The sequence below is a fragment of the Pongo pygmaeus genome, chromosome 21 (assembly GCF_028885625.2).
Source record: "Pongo pygmaeus isolate AG05252 chromosome 21, NHGRI_mPonPyg2-v2.0_pri, whole genome shotgun sequence".
In the NCBI taxonomy this organism is placed as follows: Eukaryota; Metazoa; Chordata; class Mammalia; order Primates; family Hominidae; genus Pongo; species Pongo pygmaeus.
This window is the reverse complement of record NC_072394.2, coordinates 48,326,604-48,344,906: the sequence shown is the minus strand read 5'-3', so window position 1 is coordinate 48,344,906 and position 18,303 is coordinate 48,326,604. Positions and strand designations below refer to the sequence as shown.

The window sequence follows — 18,303 nt, the reverse complement described above, 5'->3', positions numbered from 1 at the left end:
TTGCAGATTTTTTTTTTTTTTTTTTTTTTTTGAGAAGGAGTCTCGCTCTGTCACCCAGGCTGGAGTGCAGTGGCGTGATCTCAGCTCACTGCAAGCTCCGCCTCCCAGGTTCACGCCATTCTCCCGCCTCAGCCTCCCAAGTAGCTGGGACTACAGGCGCCCGCCGCCACGCCCGGCTAATTTTTTGTATTTTTAGTAGAGACGGGGTTTCACTGTGTTAGCCAGGATGATCTCGATCTCCTGACCTCGTGATCCGCCTGCCTCGGCCTCCCAAAGTGCTGGGATTACAGGCATGAGCCATCGTGCCCAGCCAGAATTTTTTTTTTTTTTAAGAGACAGGGTCTCATTCTGTCACCCAGGCTAGAGTTGTGTCCAGCTGGGCAGAAGTGCTGCACCACAGGCTGTGGTCGGATCTGCCGAGACATTCCTAAGGGTATGTTGGCATGAGGGGCAAAATCTGGGCATACTCTCTGACATTGCCTCTGGGATAGATGGAAGTAGAGAGCTTCCCACCTTCTAGGTTGCCTCTTGAAGTCTCCCTTGCCTAGAGTACTTCTTTACTCTTTTAGGGTCCCTCCTCCTTTAATTATTCAGTGCCTCCAGTTGTTTGCCTTCCATCAGGAAAGAACACACCATCGATTATCTATGTCTTTTACTTTGGACTCAAAGTTCCTGTGAAGGCTGGAGAGAAGAGTTGTAAAGGGAAGCGTGTGTAAGATAATGATTAAGAGAGTAGACCCTAGAGCCAAGCAGAACTTTTTAAGCCTTAAGCCTTAGCTCTTTATAAATCTTAAGCTTTTAGCCTCAGTTTCCTCATCTATAAAATGGGGATAATTGTGAGGATCAAATGATATGTTCATGGCCCAAGGTAAACATCAGTAAATGTTACAGTAAATATTTGCTATTACTATTGTTGTTATTATTGTCTCTTTTTCTTAGCACCAGGGTTGAGAGGCTTAAATGAATCTCAGGGCTTCCTTTTTCTGTTTTTTCCTTCTGCTGTGCCCGTGGGTGTTACCAGGCACTATTTTCTCTCTCTCTCTTTTTTTTTGAGACGGAGTTTCGCTCTTGTTGCTCAGACTGGAGTGCAGTGGCGTGATCTCGGCTCACCGCAACCTCCGCCTCCCAGGTTCAAGTGATTCTCCTGCCTCAGCCTCCCAAGTAGCTGGGATTTACAGGCATGTGCCGCCACCCCCGACTAATTTTGTTTTTTTAGTAGAGACGGGGTTTCTCCATGTTGGCCAGGCTGTTCTCGAACTCCTGACCTCAGGGGATCCACCTGCCTTGGCCTCCCGAAGTGCTGGGATTACAGGTGTGAGCCATGGCGCTTGGCCTATTTTCTCTTTTCTTTGGCTGTCTCCCTTTTTGCTACAGGGAGGAAAAGAGATTGCCTTAGGGTTATTCGGAAACAATCCTGTTTGAAAAGGTGCATCACTGATGAGACATGTCCAGGTGTAAAGAAATGCTGCACGCTTGGCTGCAACAAGAGCTGTGTAGTCCCAATCTCTAAACAGAAGCTGGGTAAGAAACGCCATCCCCACACCTCATGGTCTGTTTGGTCTGCTTGTTTATTTCTCAGATATGCACATATCAGCTTGTTGGTTTTACTTTGCTGCTATATTCTGAGAACTTAAAAAAAAAAAAAGATATACAAAGGGTGCACAAGCCATAATCATTTGTGGTATGTGGCCTGGGCAGGCAGAGGGAGGGTGCCAGAAGGGCAGCCTCGACTTACCCTCATTTGCAGACTGCTTTGAAAATGGTTGAGTAGCCAGGCATGGTGGCTCACGCCTGGAATCCCAGCACTTTGGGAGGCCAAGGTGGGCAGATCACGAGGTCAGGAGATCGAGACCATCCTGGCTAACACTGCGAAACTCCGTCTCTACTAAAAATACAAAAAAATTAGCCAGGCGTGGTGGTGGGTGCCTGTAGTCCCAGCTACTTGGGAGGCTGAGGCAGGAGAATGGTGTGAACCCAGAAGGTGGAGCTTGCAGTGGGCCGAGATCGTGCCACTGCACTCCAGCCTGGGTGACAGAGTGAGACTCTGTCTCAAAAAAAAAAAAAAAAAAAAAAACAGAGAAAACCATTGGGTAATTCCCAGTTCCCATAATCAGTTGCGATATTCTCTGTTAAAAATCTTACCCTGAGAATCTGCAGAGATAGAAAAAAAAGAAAAGAATCTTGATGCCTATGGAAGGCAGCACACATTTCCCCACTCATTTGCTCCTGAGATTCTTTTTTTTTTTTTTTTGAGATGGAGTCTTGCTCTGTCTCCCAGGCTAGAGTGCAGTGGTGTGATCTTGGCTCACTGCAACCTCCGCCTCCTAGGTTCAAGTGATTCTCCTGCCTCAGCCTCCCTAGCAGCTGGGACTACAGGTGTGTGTCACCACACCCGGCTAATTTTTTGTATTTTTAGTAGAGACGGGTTTTCGTCGTGTTAGCCAGGATGGTCTTGATCTCCTGACCTCGTGATCCACCCACCTCAGCCTCCCAAAGTGCTGGGATTACAGGCATGAGCCACCACGCCCGGCCTGCTCCTGAGATTCTTATGTTCCCTGTGTACACACACGGTGGGGCCGTCTCCTGTGGGAAACAGATTCTTTTTCATTCTGGTCCTGGTAGAGAGGTATTTGAAAGAGATTCATTCTCCCTTTTGCAGAGTCCCAGTGACCTAATTATTAATTTTTACATTCATTTCTTCAACAAGTATTTATTGAATGTGTACTGTTTGCGAGATCCAGTGACCTGGGCTCCCGGTATATTGTGGAAAATTCGGTAGATCCCATGCCTGCTTTCATGGAGCTCATGGTCTCGTGGGAGAGAAAGAGGTTTAACAAATAAGCATGTAAATAAATATATACTTTCAAACTCTGATAAGGACAGGGAAGGAAAATTAAAGGGTGCTGAGAGACAGAGTAAAGCGGAGAACTCACTTTTATTTTTATTTTTATTTTTTTTGACAGAGTCTTGCTCTGTTGCCCAGGCTGGAGTGCAGTGGCACGATCTTGATTCACTACAACCTCCACCTACCTTCTGGGCTCAAGCAATTCTCCTGCCTCAGTCTCCCAAGTATCTGGGATTATAGGCACATGCCACCCCACTTGGCTAATTTTTGTATTTTTAGGAGAGATGGGGTATCACCATGTTGGCTGGGTTGGTCTCACACTCCTGGCCTCAAGTGATCCACCTGCCTCGGCCTCCCAAAGGCTGGTGTGAGCCACCATGCCCGGCCGAGAACTCACATTGGATTGGGTGGTTGAGGATGGTATGTCTGGAGTGACATTTAAGCTGCAACCTGGAGGGGGAGTTGAAGTTAGCCAGGTGAAGGGTGCAATGGACATTCCAGGAAGAGAGAGAAGCACATGCAGAGGTCTTAAGATGACTAGGAGCTTGCCACATTTGAGGAATGGAAAGAAAGCTATTACGGTTAGAGTAGAAATGGGAGGGAGAGAATGAAGGCAGATGAGGATGTAGACCAGTGAGACTAGGGAGGTAGCAGTGGGGATGGAGAAAGGTGACATAGTTGAGAAAATTTGGAGGTAGAAGTGACAGGGCTCTCTGCTCTATTCCTTCTCCATTCCCTTGAGAGGCCCCTAAAACATATTAAAAATTGATGGCATGTCTTCTATGTCTAACCCCTTCCTATTTTCCTCTTGTTTCACGATTTTCATGGCTACTTTTGCTTATTTGTGCTTCCAAATATATTTTATTATAATATTATCTATTTTTCTTCCATCATTCCCAAATACCAAGACTACGTTCACTGGAGTGATGTTAGATATATAAATTAAATTAGCTTAGGGAGAACTGCTGTTATTATAATGTTGAATCTTTTTTTTTCTTACCCTGTTTTATGGTACTGAAATGTTCAATTTTTTTTTTTTTTTTTTTTGAGACAGGCTGTCGCCCAGGCTGGAGTGCAGTGGCGCGATCTTGGCTCACTGCAGCCTCCGCTCCCACATTCAAGTGATTCTTGTGCGTCAGCCTCCTGAGTAGCTGGGATTACAGGCGTGTGCCACCACGCTCAGCTAATTTTTGTATTTTTAGAAGAGATGGGGTTTTGCCATGTTGGTCAGGCTGATCTCGAACTCCTGACCTCAGGTGATCTGCCCACCTTGGCTCCCAAAATGCTGGGATTACAGGCATGAGCCACTGTGCCTGGCCTATGTTGAATCCTATGTCTTACCCGTTCATCAAGTGTATTTCGCATATTTCAGGGTGTTTTATAGTGTTAAAATATTTCTCCATAAATTTATGTCTAGGTATTTTATTTTCTTCTCTGCTGTTTTGAATGTCTGTCATTATATTTTCTAAAGGAACTGGAACCATTCTCTCATCTGAGTGCATGTGGTGGCATGTTAGAGTGGAAAATCCTAGGTTTGGGTTGTCGGAGTCCTGGGTTCAAGCCTGAGGTTTGCCAGTTATTGGCCAGCAGGTCCCTGGGCAAGTATTTTTGAGCCTTAGTTCCCTTCTCTGTAAGGTGGGAAGAATAAACCTCGAAGGCTTGTTGTAATTATTCAAATTATGTAAAGTGTTTTGCCCTCAGTATATATTAACTTCCTTCCTCTTGCCTCCTAAGTGGGCTGGGTCAGAAGTACAGTTTCTTTTTTTTGAGAGTGAGTTTAGCTATTGTTGCCCAGGCTGGAGTGCAATGGTGCAATCTCGGCTCACTGCAATCTCCACCTCCCAGGTTCAAGCGATTCTCCTGCCTCAGCCTCCCAAGTAGCTGGGATTATAGGCATGTGCCACCATGCTCAGCTAATTTTTTGTATTTAGTAGAGACGGCGTTTCAGCATGTTGGTCAGGCTGGTCTCAAACTCCTGACTTCAGGTGATCCACCGGCCTCGGCCTCCCAAAGTGCTGGGATTACAGGTGTGAGCCACCGCTCCTGGCAGGAGTACAATTTCTCACCAGCCCCTTTATTCAAAACCAGGATGGTTTTCTTCTTCCCTGATCACTTCCTCTCAGACCCTGAAGCCCTGTAACATGTGACAACCTTTTTCCTTCCAGTCAAACCTCCCCAGGTAGGAGGCCCCTTGCTGGTACCCGTTGGGTCTGTCTGTACCCAGCTTAGGCAGCTATCTTGGGCAGCCTGCCCATTACAGAGAATGGAAGGTTGTTCTCCTTGCCAGGACTCTTGAGGCCCAGCTCTGGAACCAGCCTGGGAATCTGTCTCAGGCAGGTCACTGACTGCTGGCATGTAGGGCTTGGCACAATCTTCCCAGTGTTTGAAGCTGAGGGCTGAATTGTAGGGGCTAAGGGCGAGGCTGGCACCCAGGCACAGTACCTTTGTGAGCTGCTCTGGCCCCTGGCCAGCCCAGATACGGCTTCCTTTTCCACTGGAGCTTGGCAGGCAGGCTAGAATAGTGATCTCCTGTAGATGTCCCAGAGCCTGCTGGGCTGAGCAGGGTTCCTAGCCTGGTGGGAGGTGATACTGGCTACTGCATTGGCAGTTAACTACTTTTCTACAGCTCCAGCCCTAGGGGAGGGCTAGGCTACTCACCCAACAGGACTGGTTGCTATACCCAACTCTACAGGAAGCTCTCCTTCCAGGGCTATGAAAAATTTCACTTTCCTTAAGCTCTGACATTGCCAGAGGTTTACCATAGCCAGTGGTGGTCTGTTTGGCAAAGTGGAGGGCCAGTCAGGTTGCCTGAGGGCAAGGGCAGACATTGGGTCCTGCTCTCATGACGCTGTTCTAGTCTGAACATGGGTCTGAATCCTGGCTCTTTTGCTTGCTTGCTTTGTGGCCTTGGGCAAGTCCCTTCATTTCTCTGAATCTCACTTTTATCTGTAAAATGGGGATAAGGATATTTAGCTCCCAGAGTGATAATGCAGTTGAGAAGAAATGCATTTTATTTATTTATTTATTTGGGACAAGGTCTCACTCTATCACCCAGGCTGGAGTGCAGTGGTGTGATCTCAGCCCACTGCAGCCTCAACCTCCTGGGCTCAGGTGATCCTTTTGCCTTAGTCCCCTGAGAAACTGGGACTACAGGCACAAACCACTGTGTCCGGCCAGAAATGCATTTAAAAAAGTCTGCAGTAAACCTGCCAGATAATGCTCAAGAGCTCATATGGTCATGCCTAGTACCTCTGTGTTCTGGTCCGCCCATTCTCCACCTCCCCACCTATCTGATGCCTGACCTATCCGTTTACTCACCCACTTATTCATGTATTCACTGTATGTTGAGTGTGGCTACCCTACCTGGCATGTGGGTCTGCAGTGGTGAGGAAGGCAGCCGTGGTCCTTGCCACCCTGGGGCTTGCTCATAATGTGACAGACAGGAAATAATCAAGAAAACAAATACATAATAATCGCAAGATGATGATGAGTCATGAGTGCTTTGAAGGTAATGGAAGAAGAGAGAAGGAGGCTGCTTTCATTTGAGGTTGGAGAGGTAGGCAGGGCCCAGACTTTGGGGGGTCTTCAGGGCTTCTCTCTTAGGCTTTATTCTAAGTGCAATAGGAAGCCTTTGAGGGGGTTTAAAAGCAGGAGAGGCCTTGTCCAGTTTTCATTTTAAAAAGACCACTCTGCTGGTATATGAAGAATGGATGGGGGCAAGTGTAGAAGATGGAAGACCAGTTAGGAGGCTATTGTGACAGGCTGGGAGAGATGATCGGGGCTTAGACTGGGGTGGAGATACTGCAGACATAGAAAAATGGAAGGCGGCCGAGCGCAGTGGCTCACGCCTGTAATCCCAGCACTTTGGGAGGCCAATGCAGGCAGATCACGAGGTCAGGAGTTTGAGACCAGCCTGGCCAACATGGTGAAACCCCATCTCTACTAAAAATACAAAAATTAGCCGGGCATGATGGTGGGCATCTGTAATCCCAGCTACTCGGGAGGCAGAGGCAGAAGAATTGCTTGAACCCAGAAGGTGGAGGTTGCAGTGAGCCGAGATCGCGCCACTGCACTCCAGCCTGGGCAACAAGAGTGAAACTCTATTAAAAAAAAAAAAAAAAAATCCAAAACAAACCCCCCCCCCCCCGCAAAACCAACAACGAAAAAGAAAAATGGAAGGCTTACATGTTTGTGAAGGTAGAATTGATGGGACTGGGTGAAGAAGTAAGTGGCTGCAGGCATTGAGGGAGACGGGGTATCAAGAAGGGTGGTAGATATTCAGCTTGAGCAGTTGGGTGATGGTGGTGTTCTTTACTGAGACAGGGACAACCTGGGGGAAGAGGTTTTGGAGTGAAGATTCTGATTCTGGCCTGAGAGTTGTCTTCCTGGGCCTCCTCATGGCTCACCTCCCCACTGTATGAAACCGACCACTCCAGATCCCCTGTGACCCTCTGTTTTGCTTATTATCACATATGTATTATCTTTTACGTGGTTTGATGGCATGGCCTCCCTGTGTGTCTGGCTGACCCTTTTCTAAAACCTCACTGCAGGTTGTACAGAAAAGAGTTAACATAACAAGCCTGAGACCGCTCTTCTTAAAAAGGCTTGCTGGCAAGGCTGGGCCTTGGCTGGCTTCTGGGAACTTGGATTTTGTGGGTATTTGTACTACTCTAACTGATAAGAGTGGTTCACTGTGCCTAAACTGTTTGTGTAAACATTGTGGTTTAGGCTGAACATCTGCTTTCCTTCTGAGAGTCTGGAATCTTGGTACTTGCTAGGCAGAGGGTTGCCTAAGTGACCAGCCCCCAGTAGAGAACTTTCACAGTGAGTGTCTAATGAGTTTCCCTAGTAGAAAACACTTCACACATGTCACAATTCCATGCTGGAAGAATTAAGTGCATCCTGTGACTCTACTGGGAGGACTCTTGAAAATCGGCACCTGATTTCCTCTGGACTTTTCCCTTTGATGATTTTTCTTTGTGTCCTTTTGCTGTAATAAATCATAGCCATGGGTATGACTATACACTGAGTCCTGCTAATGAATCACTGAACCTGGAAGTAAGTGGTCTTGAAGACTCCCTACACACTGGTGGATAACTTTTCCTAACCCCTAAAACTATCTACCACTGGGTCTTCTCTTTTGGTGGAACTGGGCGGAATGAGTCCTAGTGCTTCTTGGTTTTTGTGTGATCCTTGCTGCAGTGTAGGGGATCATCATGATGTGTGTGTGTGTGTGTGTGTGTGTGTGTGTGTGTGTGTCTATGTGTGTGTTTGAGATGGAGTCTTGCTGTGTTACCCGGGATGGAGTGCAGTGGTGCGATCTTGGCTAACTGCAACCTCTGCCTCCCGGGTTCAAGCAGTTCTCCTGCCTCAGCCTCCCCAGTAGCTGGGATTACAGGCACCCACCACCACACCTGGCTATTTTTTTTTTTTTTTGTATTTTTAGTAGAGACAGGTTTTCACCATGTTGGCCAGATTGGTTTTGAACTCCTAACCTCAAGTGTTTCACCCACCTTGGCCTCCCAAAGTGCTGGGATTACAGGCATGAGCCACTGAGCCAGGCCCATGATGTGGTTTAAAGGGCATGAGACTTTATGTCAGAGCTGGGGATTTGTGACTCAGTTCTGCTACCATTGACCTCAGGCCAATCCCTCTCTCTGGTTGTCTGTCTCTCTATTTACAAGAGAAGGGGAGTAAGTTTGTTAGCTCAGAGGGCCCTTCTTGGGTTAAGAAGTGCCGAAATTTTACTTTTCCAACAGCAACTGGCATCTTTCTCTCAGACATAGTGGCAGGTTGGAGCTGAGGCAGCAGGACAGACTGTGGGTGAGTATTTCCTGGGCTTCAGCTTCACTCCTTTTTTGGTGATAGCTTAGAGTCTTGGGATGGGTGCAGATAGAGGGTGGGGAACCGTCATCCCCATTCTGGCTACCATTCCTATTTCTCTTCCTGATTCCTGGTAAGCTAATTGTGAGGTGATTGGGGAGTGTGTCTTATGAGGAACTGACCTTACCTAGCATGGCAAAGCCAGGACAGTGAAAGACAGAGGATCCTGCCTGAAAGAATGGCATCCACCAGGTTTTTGTAAGGTCTCTGGGGATAGGAAAAGGACCAACCAGATTTCAGGTAAGTATAAAAAGGTACAAAGGGCCAGGCTTGGTAACTCATGCCCGTGACCTCAGCACTTTGGGAGGCTGAGGCAGGAGGATTGCTTGAGGCCAGAAGGTCAAAACAAGCCTAGTCAACATAGTGAGACCCTGTCTCTATAAAAAATAAAAATAATTAGCTGGGCCTGGTAGTGTGTGCCTATAGTTCAGCTACTCAGGAGGCTGAGGTTGGAGGATTGCTTGAACCCAGGAATTAGAGAGTTTGAGGCTGCAGTAAGCCACGATTGCGGCACTGCACCCCAGCCTGGGTGACAAAGCGAGACCCTGTCTCAGGAAAAAAAAAAAAAAAAAAGGAGGTATAAAGGCTGTCTAGCTTAAGTAGGATAGCATAATCTGGCTTGGAGGTAGTGAGGCCCCATTAATTCCAGGTGTTAGAGCTGAGAGAAAGGGATCATGTGGCAGGGATTCATATAAGGCAGGGTGTCAGACTGGGTGGCATTGCTGGGCACTGGTCAAAAGCGAGGTGCTGTGATCCTCTGGGCCTCCAGGAAGCCTGGCCTGGAAAAGGGTAGAGGTAAGTGCTCCATGCCTGGTCTTGAGGACGAGGGCAGAGAGTAGCAGAGAGCTCCCAGCATTGGTCATCTCAGGGTCAAGCTCAGCAAAATGGTGAAATGTGGGACGTATGGCACTCCCAGTTTCTAGGGCACATGGCATAATTTTATGAGAAGTTTATGTCACCGGGTTTTTCCACCAGGGAGATTTTTACTCCCGGCCTTCTCAGCTGTGAGATAGAAGGCTTTTGTTCCTTGTTAAATGGATTTCAGTGTTTGTCAAGCAGGTGGGGAGGTGCAGGGAGATGCATTTGGTGGTTACAGTGACCACATTTTCTGAGTCAAAAATCAGGACACATAGTTTTGATGTGATCTCACAATAGCACAGGATATTTGAAATAGGGGCTGTTCAGGAAAATCCCAGGATACAGGGTTACTAAGCCTGGGTTGTTTAGCTGCATGTATTCTCCTTGGATTCCAATACTTGCTTTTTCCATCATGGCAGACTTCCCGGAGCCAGCTGTACGCAATCATACTTACCTGTTCCTACTCAGAGGCACTGGGCCAGTCTTGCTTTGGTTTTCTGCGAAATCTTTAATTGCCTGTCACCTTTCTCTTTACTTAAGAAACTTGAAATAAACACTAAGACGAATGAGTCATGGTGAATTGGTTTGGTTTGGATGTGGCCTTCTTTGGGTGTGCCTGCGCCTGGGGCCCTGGCCAGTTGCCTGCATGTTTTAAGGATAGTGTAGTAGAAAAAGTACTTTACCGCAAATCAAGAGGCTGAGTGTTGTCCTGCCTTGCTGCTGACTCACTCTGTAGTTCTGGGCAAGATCCTTCTCTGAGTTTATTTTCATAGGGAATGTGTTTGGCTGCACACAACAGAAAATTAATCATATAGGGGTTTGTTTTTCTCATATAACAAGAATTCCTGAGGCTGGGATGGTGGCTCCATCATGCTAACAAGGATGAAACTATTTCTCTCTTTCTCCTTTGCAATTCTTTTTTTTTTTTTTAAACATTTAAATTTTATTATTTATTTATTTTAAAAGACGATGGTTAGATGCCACAAAGTAGGTGGCAATGCTTGAACCATATGCGTGTTGTCAGGCCCAAGGGCCTCTTCCATCCTTGTTGAGGGGAGTGCTAACCTTCTCTACTTTCATATAACACCCCTTTGCAATTCTTGACCATTTCATTATGCTGAGTTGCCTCCTCATTGAGAGAAGGCTACTCTGCCTCTCCGTGTAATGTCTGGAAGAAGAAAGAAGTGAGGGAACAGTTTGAAAGGGGTATTCTCTGTGTCAGGAATACAGAAGTTTCCCAGTTTATGTCCTAGTTTGTGGTCACCCCTAGTTGCAAGAGAGTATGGGGAAACAAATCATTTTAGCTGGACCTGTTGCCTTTCAGAATAAACTTGGTATCCAGTATCTATTGCTGCATAAGAAACCATCTCCAAACTTCATGACTTAAAGCAATATAGTTACTCTTTCTCACAGTTGTGTAGGTTGCCTGAGCTTGGCTGGGCAGTTCATATACCCACATGATGTAGCTGTGGTCATTCATTTAGCTGCATTCAGCTGGGAGCTCAGCAGAGAGCTCAACTGGAGCCACAACGTCCAGGATGACCTCTCTTCTAGGTTCTGTCTCCATGGGGCATCTCATCATCCCATAGCGTAGTTCAAGCTGCTTTATAGCATGGCAGCTGGTTTCCAAGAGGAAGTATTCTGAGTGGACAAGCCCCAGTATGCAAGTGCTTATCAAGCCTCTGCATACATTACATTTGCTATTGTCCCATCGGTCAAAGTAAGTCAGATGGTCAAACCCAGAGTAGGTATGGAAGGGGACTACACAAGGGCCTGAATCCCAGGAGATAAAGTTCACTGGAGGCCACCATTGTAAATGTCTGCCACAGGGAGAATTCAGGGAGAATGCTGGCCACAGTGGGTTAGACCTGAAGAGTGTTTTTCAAACTGTGAGTCCTGAAAGCAATTTAGCAATTAGGAAAAAGAAGAACTAGAATATAAAATATCAGGGTGGGCTGGATGGGGTGGCTCACGCCTGTAATCCTGGCACTTTGGGAGGCTCAGGCGGCAGGATCACTTGAGCCAGGAGTTTGATATCAGCCTAGGGAACATAGTGAGACTCTGTCTCTACAAAATAAATAAATAAAATTACCCAGGCCTGGTGGCTTTCGCCTGTAGTCCCAGGTACTCAGGAGGCTGTGGTGGGAGGATCCCTTGAGTGCAGGAGTTTCAGGCTACAATGAGCTGTGATTGTGCCATTGTACTTTAGCCTGGGTGATACATTGAGACCCTGTCTCTACAAAATAAATAAATAAATAAGCCAGGCATGGTGGCATGTGCCTGTAGTTCTAGCCGCTCAGGAGGCTGAGGTGGGAGGATCCCTTGAATGCAGGAGTTTGAGGCTGCAATGAGCTATGATTATGCCACTGCACTTTGGTCTGGGCAACACAGTGAGACCCTGTCTTAAAAAAATCAGATGTATTGCAGATACATGATACACATAAACATGTACATTATATATGTATATAAATATATAACTATGTATAAACATACATATGGGACACAATGAAAAATATGTTTCATATTGTGAGCATCTCTGGGCTCCAATGCTTTGATTCTGTAGCAGAGTTTGGTGGTGAATGTCCTGCTGACCCCCTTCCGTGTGAGGAGCTGTGTGATGGGGATGCATCCTGTCCCCAGGGGCATAAATGCTGCAGCACCGGCTGTGGCCGCACCTGCCTTGGAGACATTGAGGGAGGTATGTTGGCTCTTTTGGGAAGAAATCCTTGAGTGTTTCCTGAGAAGAGTGCTTCTCTTTCCCTTCCTGGGAGGAGCTAAGATTCTCATCCTTCCTGTCCCTCTAGTCCCCCAACCCAAAGCAACCCCTTCTTCTAGGGCCGAGGGGCTGTGTCAACATTAAAAGAACTGGGGGAAGGCACTGTGGGGCAGTAGGAACTACTTGGGCTGGAAGACAGACAGTGTGGCTTTTGGTCTTGATTCTGCTAAGGTGTTGCTTTGTGACCTTGGGTAAGCAAACTCTTCTTTTTGAGCCCAAGTTTATCTGTAAAATGAAGTGAGTTGCCCAAGATCCTGATTTTCAGATCTAATTTTTAACAAAAAGCTTCTCCCCTGCCCCAAATGAAATCTTAGTTGGAAACATATATATATATATATATATATATATATATATATATATTTTTTTTTTTTTTTTTTTTTTTTTTTTTTTTTTTTGAGACAGAGTCTTGGTCTGTACCCCAGGCTGGAGTGTAGTGGCATGATCTTGGCTCACTGAAACCTCTGCCTCCAGGGTTTCTTCTGCCTCAGCCTTCTGAGTAGCTGGGATTACAGGCACATGCCACCATGCCCAGCTAATTTTTGTATTTTTAGTAGAGAGGGGGTTTCATCATGTTGACCAGGCTGGTCTTGAACTCCTGACCTCGTGATCTGCCTGTCTCGGCCTCCCAAAGTGCTGGAATTACAGGCGTGAGCCACCACGCCCAGCTGGAAACATATATATATATGTATACAGATAAAAGCATTCCTGTTCCAATGCCTTTTTTTCTTCAACATTTTTAAAAAACAAATATTTTTGAGTGCCAGGCACTGTGGATCTCCATTAAAGAATCATTGACCCTGGTGCTGTCTTAGTCCCTTTAGATTCCCAGGCAGTGCTCAAGGCTGAGGACAGACTCTTGTCCTTATGTAGCTTATAGCCCATCAGGGAAGATAGACATATTCCTTTTAAATAAGGGATTATCATAAAGTTTGATGAGAGGAAGCATACAGGGTGCTCTACAGGAGCACAAAGCAGGGACATCAAACCTTGTCTAGGGTGGCAGAGGAGGCCACCGTGAGGAAGTGACACTATGAATCCAGAGCATAGGGGGAGGGGGAGTGGTCTGGGAGGCTTGCCCCTGCCACACTTCACCCACCCCCACCCCAAACCTGCAGAGGTGTCAATCCCTGAGTTACCTCTTGGGAACTCCCTTTGGGGCACCATTTGAAAACTCTGGGCTCAGAGGTCTCTTGGGTTCCTAAAGATTCTGAGATCCTCCAGCGCCATGGTTTCCCAGCCAGTTTAGCTGGGTCTAGTGAGGGTCAGGGGTTGATTGACCTAGCGCCTCTGTGTGTAAGTTCAAGATGGGAACATGGAGATGGCGGAGCTGATGCCCTGTCCCTTTTCCTGTGCCTGTTGTTCCCACAGGGCGGGGCGGTGATTGTCCAAAAGTTCTGGTGGGCCTGTGCATTGTTGGCTGTGTGATGGATGAGAATTGTCAAGCTGGAGAAAAATGTTGCAAGTCAGGCTGTGGCCGCTTCTGTGTCCCACCAGTCCTGCCCCCAAAACTGACCACGAACCCCAACTGGACTGTGAGGTCTGATTCTGAATTAGGTGAGTACAGTCCATTGTCATCAACAACAACAGACAACTGCTATGTGCAAAGCACTGGCTTAGGTGCTGGTAAGGGGACTTCAGAAGGTCAGGAAAAGTCTAGTTGGAGAGAAAGAACCTATGTCACAGATGAAAACCCTCATACAAACAGTACAGGCTTACACCTGTTCTCAGGTGTGGTGAACCTGTGTCCCAGATGAGAACCCTCATATAAACAGTACAGGCTTACACCTGTTCCCAGGTGTGGCTCCCTGGGAAGGTCTCTGTGGGAGAGGTGGGATTTGATTGAGGCGCTTAAGGCTAGGCAGATGCGACAAAGGGAGGATAGCACAGGGACATGCCAGACAGGCAATCTGGTGATTGCTGGCAAAGGAACACAGGGTGGGAATGTGTGGGATATGTTTGGGAGGTGAGGAGTGGGGGCAGGGTGGGTAAAGGAACAGACGTATCTCTAGTTTTTTTTTTTTTTGAGATGGAGTTTCACTCTTGTCACTCAAGCTGGAGTGCAATGGCACAGTCTCGACTCACTGCAACCTCTGCCTCCTGGGTTCAAGCAATTCTCCTGCCTCAGCCTCCCAAGGCTGGGATTACAGGCGCCTGCCATCATACCTAGCTGATTTTTGTATTTTTAGTAGAGACAGTGTTTTACCATGTTGGCCAGGCTGGTCTTGAGCTCCTGATCTCAGGTTATCCACCTGCCTTGGCCTCCCAAAGTGCTGGGATTACAGGCATGAGCCACTGTGCCCGACCATAATTCCAGTTTTTTATAACGGGAGATATAAGGTTGACATCTGAATAATAAAAGCCTGCAGTGCCAGTTTGGATTGGATTGTCTGGGAAGCAAGGAGCCATTTAAGACTTTTGAGAGCAATATAGGCCAAGCTTTCCTAGGGTGGAGGGAAAACATTTTGGGTAGCTGAAGCCAGGAGGGCACAGCTGTGACTTGATGTTTCTTCTACTTGCAGAGATCCCGGTGCCCTAGCTGTGCTGATTTGTCTGGAGCTTCTTTGGTAATTCTGGAAGCTTTTCCTGGCAGTCAAGAGGGTGACATCCTGGGGCTTGTGACATTTCCAGGGGCACTCATGGCCCTCTCTGCTCTGCTTCTCCTCCTGCCACTGACCAGAGCATGGGAAATAGCCCTGGATTGGGCAGTGGGTGTGTGGTGCTTCTCTTTCCCAATAAAGGCTGGTGCTGACCTCTTGTTTGTGCTGTTTGAGGGCTCAGATGATATGGGAGAACCAGAGGGTATGTGTGTGCCTGTGGGATTGTACGATTTACATATTTAGGACAGATGGGTAATCCATTCTTTGTGAGGACACTGAAAATGGGTTTTGGTTGGGTGTGGCTAGGGAAGAGATGGGTGGAAACTAAACTGAGAGTGACTTGCCATAGATGTCTTTCTCAAGCCCTGGTGGGGGTGGAGGTCAGTCTCTTTTAGACCTGCTGACCTTCTTTCTTTTATTGGAGAATGTGGGTTGAGGGTGGAACAAGGGTGAGTGGCTAGTTTTGTTTTGTTTTTTTTTTGAGATGTAGTTTCACTCTGTTGCCCAGGCTGGAGTGCAGTGGTGCAATCTCGGCTCACTGCAACCTCTGCCTCTCGGGTTCAAGTGATTCTCCTCCCTCAGTCTCTCGAGTAGTTGGGACTACAGGCGCGCTACCATGCCTGACTAATTTTTGTATTTTTAGTAGAGATGGGGTTTCACCATGATGGCCAGGCTTGTCTTGAACTCCTGACCTCAGGTGATCTGCCTGCCTTGGCCTCCCAAAGTGCTGGGATTACAGGCGTGAGCCACTGTGCCCAGCCGAGTGGCTAGTTTCTTATAGTTGTTGGAATGTTCCCACCTTGGACCTCCTTCCTTGAGGGCCAGCCTTTGGCTCCAAGACAAGCAGTTTGTCCCCTCCAGGTAGCTTTATTTTAGGGAGGGGACGTCCCTAGGTTCTTGGGACCAAGATAATTTTTTAAAGTTATGTTTTTTATTTATATGAAATGGATTATACTGTGTATCTTGGAGATCTTTCATGTCATCAGGTATATTCTTTTAATAGAACTCTATGAAATGGGTAATTTATTTAACTAGTTATCTTTTTTTTTTTTTTTGAGACGAAATCGCGCTCTGTCGCCTAGGCTGGAGTGCAGGGGCACGATCTCCGCTCACGGCAACCTCCGCCTCCTAGGTTCAAGCAATTCTCGTACCTCAGCCTTCTGAGTAGCTGTGCCTTTGACTATTTTAGTAGAAACCCTGTCTCTACTAAAAATACAAAAATTAGCCGGGTGTGGTGGTGTGATGATATAATGATTTTTAAAAAAACTATGTGCATGTATTCGAGTTTTTAAATAAACAACAAAATGATAAAACAGTGGAAGAGGGATCTGCCAAAATGTTCAGCAGCCCATCACACAGACACTGGCCCTTCCCAGTTCCCTACAACATGATCCTGGAGTCATGGATGTTCCTGGGTTGGCCACTGCGAGGTTCATGCCAGCCACTCTTTTTCAGATCAGGCAACATTGACATGTCTACTCCACTCAAAAGAGGTAAATGTTCTGAACCAGGTAGAAACCAGAATTTCACATGCCAGGATGAAAACAAGGGGGAGAAGTCACAAACACTCAGCAGTGGTCGGGTGCAGTGGCTCACGCCTGTAATCCCAACATTTTCGGAGGCCAAGGCAGGCAGATCACTTGAGGTCAGGAGTTCGAGACCAGCCTGGCCAACATGGTGAAACCCTGTCTCTACTAAAAATATAAAAATTAGCCAGGCATGGTGGTGCATGCCTGTAATCCCAGCTACTTGGGAGGCTGAGGCAGGAGAATTGCTTGAACCTGGGAGGTGGAAGTTCCAAGTGAGCCGAGATCCTGCCATTGCACTCCAGCCCGGGCGACGAGCGAAACTCCGTCTCAAAAAAAAAAAAAAAAATCATCAGTATGGTAGAACTTTCAATGAAAAACAACAGTCTGGGAATCTTCTAATATTGCAGAATGATGTTCTGTCAGGGTGGAGAGTGGGACTGGAGAGACAGATGTGAGCCCCAGGCACAGCTCAGGCTGAGCAATGGGAGAGCTGCTCCTTGCAGACCTTTGCTCCTTGTCTGGAAGCTCACCCTTTCCAGAGGGAGCTGCTGACCTGCTTACAGGTAGCAACGTCGAGAGAGATAGAGATAGAGAGAGAGACAGATGTATAGAGAGATAGAGATGGAGATGAGAGAGAGATAGAGATGAGAGAGAGTGCTGAAGGGTTAAATTTGGAGAGCGAGAGCGAGAGAGTGCTGAAGGGTTAAATTTGAAACCTGGAGGTCAAAGGCTGAGCTGGAGCCAAATTCCCACCCTCAGGTCTTTCTGGGCAGCTTTCTCTACTGTTGGACCCTGAACTAAAGAAGCCGTTAGAACCTTTCCTTCCTCAGGGTTTAAGTCCATTTCAGCCTTGGTCCTGGGGTGGAAATGACCCGGGAGCAGATCTCAGTGGACCGTGATCCTACTCTCTCACCTTGCACCCCAAAATTAGCCTCTGACCAGGTTGAAAAGCCATCCTCCTTCCCCGCCCTGCTCCTCAGCTTCCTCATCATGGGCAGGAATGTCTGGGGCTCCAGTGTAGGCTAAGAAAGACTTGTTCTTTGACCAGAACCACGCAGCTCCTCCCTTCTCCACCCTGCTTCTTGACCATCTGGTTGTAGAAATCTCAGACTCCCCAAGTGCCCTTGGCCCCAGCAATACCATGGGCCCCTGCAGCCTCCACTGCTCCTGCGGGGCATGATGTTGGTAAGGCGCGTAAGTGGGGTGAGGAAGGCAGGAGGCCCAGAGTGTATCCTGGCAGTGAGTTGCTCTTGAGTTGGGAGAGATGTCTTTCCTTTCATATACAAGTTAAGCCTTCTCCTCAAGGGATTGTGTGGAGAAGCCCAGCTTCCTACAGATTCAGCAATATAAACAAAGAAGAGGCCATGTGACTGGAAAGAATTCTTTGCTGGGTGCTTCATGCTCTGCCCACCAGAGGACAGCAAAAGTCTGTCATAGACCATTTCCAGGCAAGAGACTCAAAAGGGCATTCTAAAAGATAAAGTGAAAGCTTGCTATCAGCTGTCTGAGCTCCTGGATCCAGACTGAACTGCACTTCATAAAGACCTAACATTATGCCCTCCGTTTTCATATGATGTGGCATGCTGCTTCATTTCTGGTAACATTGATCTGGGGGACATTACCCACTATGTCGTATTAGTGTTTCTTATACAAAGCCACAGGGTCAAATTCCTTGTGGAGCTCAAGATCAAGAAAAAGTTTATCTCTCTGAGTTAGTGTGAGAATAGGCAGGGAAATAACTTACTGGGCATCGTCTGTCTTGCCAGCCTCTGTGGTAGGGGCTTTCTAGAGCTGATGATGTTTCCATCTTCGCAT

The 18,303-nt window shown here is 47.2% G+C and overlaps 1 protein-coding gene and 1 non-coding gene across 7 annotated transcripts in view; one reads left to right on the top strand and one right to left on the bottom strand.

The window, feature by feature from the left end:
- The window catches only part of WFDC3 (WAP four-disulfide core domain 3), a 93,288-nt gene that overhangs the window by 2,368 nt on the left and 72,617 nt on the right, over window positions 1-18,303 (top strand). For 2 of the 6 annotated variants that reach the window (XM_054467634.2, XM_054467632.2), the window contains 4 exons: window positions 1,375-1,521; window positions 12,150-12,284; window positions 13,731-13,916; window positions 14,882-15,118. The exons of 2 other annotated variants lie outside the window; for them this stretch is intronic. In XM_054467634.2, coding sequence (XP_054323609.1) covers window positions 1,375-1,521; window positions 12,150-12,284; window positions 13,731-13,916; window positions 14,882-14,898 — 485 coding nt within the window. In that variant the 3' untranslated portion in view covers window positions 14,899-15,118. Of the gene's footprint in view, window positions 1-335; window positions 434-1,374; window positions 1,522-12,149; window positions 12,285-13,730; window positions 13,917-14,881; window positions 15,119-18,303 lie in introns of those variants that run through there. 2 more of the 6 variants (XM_054467639.2, XM_054467633.2) reach the window with 2 other exon arrangements.
- On the bottom strand, window positions 10,548-10,673 carry LOC129022192 (U6atac minor spliceosomal RNA). The gene has a single exon (XR_008496280.1). It is a non-coding gene; the product is annotated as a U6atac minor spliceosomal RNA (small nuclear RNA).